Source organism: Acanthisitta chloris, unplaced genomic scaffold, assembly GCF_000695815.1.
Source record: "Acanthisitta chloris isolate BGI_N310 unplaced genomic scaffold, ASM69581v1 scaffold1355, whole genome shotgun sequence".
Classification (NCBI taxonomy): Eukaryota; Metazoa; Chordata; class Aves; order Passeriformes; family Acanthisittidae; genus Acanthisitta; species Acanthisitta chloris.
The window spans coordinates 85,653-92,404 of NW_008671914.1; the positions used below are offsets into that span (position 1 = coordinate 85,653).

The following is a 6,752-nucleotide window of genomic DNA, read 5'->3' on the forward strand; positions in this document are numbered from 1 at the left end:
TATTTAAATGTTTAAAAGTCCATATATTGCTGTTAATTATTAAGTAGCAGAACTCTTCAAGGGTTGAAAGGTTCTCCATAATCATTCCTCCTCATTAGCTATACAGCTAAATCTTCAAATGTGTGTTAATCAACTTAATGATTATGCATTTGTTAATTGCATGTTGGGCTAGAAAATAATTAAAACTGCTGAATTAAAAATAAAGGAGTGTTTAAAAGTCCATATATTGCTGTTAATTATTAAGTAGCAGAACTCTTCAAGGGTTGAAAGGTTCTCCATAATCATTCCTCCTCATTAGCTATACAGCTAAATCTTCAAATGTGTGTTAATCAACTTAATGATTATGCATTTGTTAATTGCATGTTGGGCTAGAAAATAATTAAAACTGCTGAATTAAAAATAAAGGAGTTCTACAAAAATGACAGTTTGATACTAGAGGAAAAAAAAAAAAAGCCGAAGTAGCTCAAATAAGCTCTCCTCTCTGCAAAAGGATTCATACAGGCAAAAATATATATTAAAAATATATATATATGCAGAAAAGAGATACTGAGAAGACAACAAGCTGGCAGCCTTCTGGTTTTGAGCAGAAGATTAAAAAAAACTAAAAAAACTTCAATTACACAGCCAGATGTACTTTTACTTCTCCCCATACTAAGGGTCAATATTTAAATAAAGTTCTATCCATGTCATTCCCTGAGCTCCAATGGAATTCCAAGGAAAGCAGGAGAACCCCATGTGGTGTACCAGAATGCTGTCATCGATTCGTGACATTGATTGAGATTCAGATTAGATGTTAGGAAATTTTTTTGCCCTGTTAGAGTGTTCAGGCACTGGAATATTGCCCAAGGAGGTGGTGGAGTCACCATCCCTGAAGTGTTCCAGAGGTGCCTGGATCTGGCACTGGAGAATATAGTTTAGTGTTTAGGGGTTCCAGTAGTGACAGGTTAATGGTTGGACTCAATGATCTTAGAGGTTTCTTCCAGCCTTGATGGTTCTATGATCCCATGATTGCTTCAAAGACCAGCGACCTTCACTTTACAACAATAAGGACCTTATTCATATTGCTAAAGCCTAACAACAAATATATAGGTGCAATTTAGTGTTTTACTTGTCAAAATGATTCTGATTCAACGGATGCTTGGCCTTTCACATCTATTGGAAAGCATTTATTGTATAGCTGAGCTAAAAAGTCTTCAGTACAAACTGAGAGTCAACTTACCTGCTGCTGCAAAGGTCCTTTGAATCCCAAATTCTTTGCCATCTGCAATGCCTGATGATCCTTTATGCCTTCAAAAATATCTATTTCCTCCTGCAACAATGACATGCATAAACATAACTAAATATTCCATCTGAGTGGAGATTTATAACTTCAAAAGGAAAACACTTAGTATACATTTGCAAATTAGTAATTAAAGTCTGGCTGTTTGCCAAGGCTCCCTGAGACTGAGGCTGTAGCAGCTGCCTATAGGGGATGTTATAATTACCACACCAGCTATGAAACAGTCCTTCCAAAAAATATATAATTCTTCAGGGTGGCACACTGACAAGACAATGTGACACCAGTTTTCACTTTTAATTACTGTACAGATGGCGTTGACGAATATTTAGTCTGTTAATTTTTATGATATATTCTGGAATATTTTCAAGGCAACCAGTGTCACTGCCCAGTGACACTGCGAAGTTTATATAATTTTAAAAGGCACATTCAATATTTTTACAATTTTTTGAGTAATTACACTTGATCGTATCAATTATTTTCTCAGCTGAATAACTTGTCTACTCATTATCTTGCCACAGTAACATCAAAAATACTTAAATGTAGTCATTGCTCAGAAAGTAATTACAACAGTTGTGTTTCAGATGCAAAAGTCTTGCAGGTACAAAGAAATAATTAACAACTCTGTCAATTAGGAGAAAAAAACAGCCATAAAAACAATAACTTTTTTGGCATTGGCCTACTTGTGAAAAAACTGTACTTCCCTGAAATGAAACTCACACAAAGTATTTCAGACATAAAGTTTATCATGTCACATAGCAGCTACATTTAAGCTCTTTTTCTAATTGAGTTGGAGACACAAACACTAACAAAATCAGATGTTAAACATGCTTCATCTACCAGGTGACAGGTCTGATCCTCTGTTTGGTGACACACAGTTTTTATGGTTCTTACTGTCTTCTTTCCATACATGCAAGAAGGGAAAGTGGAAGGGGAAAGAGGGCAAAATATTCTTTTGGGTAACTGAAAGAAAGTGGAAGGGAAAAAAGGGCAAAATATTCTTTTGGGTAACTGACAAGGGAAATTGTTAGTGTAAAAAATTATTTCAATACCTTAAAGATAAGTTCTGGGCTAGTTACTGCAACTTCTTCTATGTCCACACCACCCTGAGGACTGCCAACCATGACAGGTCCATTGCAGGCTCTGTCCATCAGAATTGCAAAGTATGTTTCCCTGGAAATATTCAGTGCTTCTGCAACCATCACCTAGAAGTGAATATAGGGTAAAAAAAAGAAAACATCCACAGTTCTGACTGGTCCTTCTGCATTGCCTTAAAACACAGCAGTTTGATACTTGCTATCCTGAAAACAAACACTTGTTTCACTGCTTTTACAAGGTATTACAGCCCAGTGACCTTTTCCCCAAGAAACCCTCTCTCCCTAAATAAGACTCCTGTGATGCTGCTGTTCTCACTGGGGCATGGAACAAGCAGTGTAAACCAGAAACACCTAATTGTTGTGAGTTTTTTCCAAGAAAAGAATCAGTGCTGCTGCTCTGTCCATAAAGCAGATCTCTGTTTTACCTTTTTTTAGTCCCAACAGGCATTTTAACATGTTGCCCCCTGAAAAACTCGAGGGACAAAGGACTCAGTTTGCAAATCACATGGATGTAAAAGCAGGTTCATTGGCTTTCAGATGCATCTCACCAGTAGAACCATTCCTCAAGCAGGAAATCCTCAAGCTTAAGTTCTCTCCCTCATTCTGACAGAAGCCAGCACTGAACTCCTGCCCTGCCTATGTATTTCCCAAAGAAATGGGTTTACAGATCATTTGCCCATCCAGCTTTTCATTTTCATTGTGGAGAGACAAGCAGAAGTGTGTCCTTCAGATACTGGCATAATCTTGAAAGACAGAAATTTATTTTTCCAAAGAGCTACTAATTTTTATCTCAAACTATAAGCTACAGAGGCCATTCGTAGCAGTATCTGACAGATATCTCAGCACACAACAAAAGAGATGATTCAAATCCTACATGTTTGGAATCTACATTAAAAACAGGGGGGAAATGGCTCATATAATTTCCCTGCTACAATTTTTTCTCTCCTCCCAAAAACATACCAAATTCAAACTCCTTTCATTTCACTATTGCAATAACTCTACCTCCCTCTCCATCTGAACTGTCATTTTTTTCAATAGTTTAACAATAGCTATTGAAGCAATATCAGAGAGGAAGTGGTTATACAATAGTGAAGGACTCACAAAGCTGTTTTTATTTAAGAATATGAAATCCCCTCAAATATTCTTAAGAAAAAAATCTGCAGATCATAATTCAGGGAGAATTTCTTCACTGAAAGGATGGTTAGGCAATGGAAAGAGATGCTTAGAGAAGTGGTGGAGACACCACCCCAGGAGGTGTTCAAGAAAGGACTGGACATGGCACATAGTGCTCTGGTCTTATTGACAATGTGGTGTTTGGTCAAAGGTTGGACTGAATGATCTTGGAGGTATTTTCCAACCTTAATGATTCTATGATTACTAATTGATCCTTATGATCATAACAGGTGCCATAATCTCAGGTGCAAAGATTGTAGTTCTACTCTGCACTACAGTTTTGCTTTTCAGCCTGAAAGGGGAGCAGCCACCTCTGCAGCACTTTAGCTTCTCCACATGATGATAATTTACATTTTCCCTTAGCAGAGCTACTATTTCCTGTCTTTCAATGGAAGTGGTAGAAACCAGGAAAGTCACATCCCTAAGATGAATACAATTAAGAGGGATTAAGTGGCACTGTCTTTCTAACATGATCTGTTTAGGAAGTGACAGTTTTGAACAATGGTGGTAGACAAAGATCATCACTGAATGAAGCACACAGAAAAATTCATTCAATCAGTCAGCAGTTCAAATTCCTTAGACCTGAGAGGCATGTATACACCTGCAGCCTTAAAACTCTGCCTACCTGGCAAGAGGTGTTCCATCAAATGAGTATTCCCTGGGGTTTTCCTAGTTCAAGGACTATAAACAAGAAAGATGTGCTATACTTTCACACAAGTCGCTTTTTTGACATTCTATTCCAGTACATAAAAAAGACTATACATACCTTCTGCCAGGCAGTATGTATTAGAGAACAGTGGAAAAAAAGCTAAGAGACAAGGAATTAAAGTCCTCTGTGCTCAGAATGGAAGGAAAGATGAAATTTCTTTATGGGGTTTTTGACTTGGAAGAAATTTGCTTTATAGTAATTTTGTTTCCTTCTACTTTTACCTTGCTTTCTTCATAGAACAGAGGGGGATGTAAAGGAATAGTTCAAATAAGCAACTGTTCAAAAGGAAACTAAAGAAAACTAGGGTGAAGGAGAGAACTAAGAATGTAGAAAACTACTGTACTACTATAAAGCATCTGCCTATTTTAGACTACTACAGAGGGATGCTAAAAGCCAACTTCAGACACATAGCTTGGCTACCTGCCAAGGTTTGTCAAATTAACAAGCAAAGACAGGGAAAGCATCCTTGATTTGCTACTATTTTTACCTGCATCCATGTTTTCACCTTCTTAAATGTCCTGCATCAATGTATCTGAAAAAGTGAGTCAGTTGCTTTAGACAAAGGTCAGATAAACCCAACTGGTCCTACTGGATCTCGTCAGAGCTGTTCAGATAGTTTCCACAGTGTTCAGGATCAGGGCCAGACTCAGAACTGGAATACACTCAAATCTTGAGGAATAGATCTGCAGGCACAGCAGGTGGAACTTACACTATTAAATCAGGTATCTTCAACTGCTACTTCTGACCAGAGTGATTGTCCTCACTGCTCCTAATTAATCATGTCAACATCAGCAGATACTTCTCTGTCTTAATTCACAAAACTATTGAGAGTCACTCTACCTTGCAGGAAGCAACCTCAGAGTAAAAATTGTCAGATTCTGCAGTACCTCTCATTTCTCCCAACAACAAAACTTTCCTTCACCATCCTCCTTTTGATGCAGAGCAAAGCCAGGGAAACCAGTGCTCAAGGTCTTTAAATATTATCTGTTAGTCTACCTATCATTCACATGACAAAATTAATGCAAACACATTAATGAACAGTTAAGAGTAGCGAAATGAAATCTACACACTGTTGATCCTTCTCCCACTTTATGTGTTTTCCTTTGATAAAGAATGTAAAGTATCATCATCTGTTCACCACATCACATTTATATTTAAAATGTCCTGGGGAAAAAAATCAGTTTTCATTAAAACTTCCTGACAACTTCAAGCTTTCCTTCTTAACAACAAATCATTACCTAAAAGTTAAGTCACACATCTAATTTCATAAGGGTAACTGTAACAGCTTTTTTTAGACTGAATCAAATATGCAAAATGTTCATTCTGTTATTGCTTGGAGAGAAAACACAGGTAGCGAATTCTCAGGTTGTCATGATAAGAGAAGACTGTCTTCTCAGATAACCAGGCTCTCCAAACTCCAAGCTGCCATAAGAGGATTTTATGTAAACTCACAAAACAGCTTCCAAGTTACAAGGGAACTGAGGAGAATGCTGTTTATTTGAGAAACATCAATCTAAAGAGGCACAAACATACTTTAAATTCTGCAGCAGGTGCACAAGCTGAAAAAGAAAGCTGAAAACTCCATTTTCTGCTCCATAATTATTCTAATTGTAGAAAATTTCTGTCTTTTATTCCTTTTCTACAAATACATGTAAAAAAGTACGTGACTTCCACTCCCTGACTTGACACCAGCTCATTGATTGCCTCACAGAAAGTGACATAATAACTATTTTCCTTCTGAAAAACGCTTATTACCTAAATTTTTAAAAACATATGAGTGTTTTAAAACACTCAAACTTTCCAGAACACCAAAAAGTTTAAAACCCACAAAACCTAAAAAAGTGCCTTTTCTTTTTTTCCTGAACTGCAATTTTCTTTAAGTACATGTACACACACAAACTCTTACACACACTCACAGACAAAGGATTTGCCTTGAAATAGAACAAAACTGCCAGTGATTAGTTCTTGACTTCTTCACTGCTCTTAGCAAGCTCTAAGAGTCTGTCTGGCATTTTCTGTCCACTAAGTCCCCACTGCATTAAATGGCATCTTAGACATAGCTAAACTTCTAATTTTAATCATATTACTGTGGTTTGTCCCTTGATTAAAATTTCAGTGTTCGACACTCTAGTCCTGACACTCAACTCCTTTAACCACCTTGAAGATGTCAAAGTGAGCTAACTTTATAGAAAATAAATGCTTTTAAAAGACATCATTTTGCTGGGAAATAGTATTTTGATGACCTAGCTGCATAAGTCTAAACATGCTGTCTTCACCATCTAACATAGGCAATGGAAAACCATCAGCATAACATGAGGCAAACTGTTATACAATGAATGCACTAAAAACACAGGGAATGCTCTTAGCATAAATTACCAAGAATCAAGATCTCAACACCAAAAATATGAAACATATCATTTAAAAGCCAACATACTTTTACAAGCCAACTCTACAATCAGAATAGAAGTCCATGACAGTAGATGATCAGCTTGTCCCA

The 6,752-nt window shown here is 37.0% G+C and overlaps 1 protein-coding gene across 1 annotated transcript in view; it reads right to left on the bottom strand.

Annotated features, from left to right (window-relative positions):
• SUCLG2 (succinate-CoA ligase, GDP-forming, beta subunit) overlaps positions 1-6,752 on the bottom strand; it is a gene marked incomplete at its 5' end in the record, with an annotated part of 104,346 nt that overhangs the window by 63,816 nt on the left and 33,778 nt on the right. The window contains 2 exons of the mRNA XM_009074282.1: positions 1,220-1,309; positions 2,329-2,481. Of these exons, the coding sequence (XP_009072530.1) occupies positions 1,220-1,309; positions 2,329-2,481 (243 nt within the window). The remainder of the gene's footprint in view (positions 1-1,219; positions 1,310-2,328; positions 2,482-6,752) is intronic.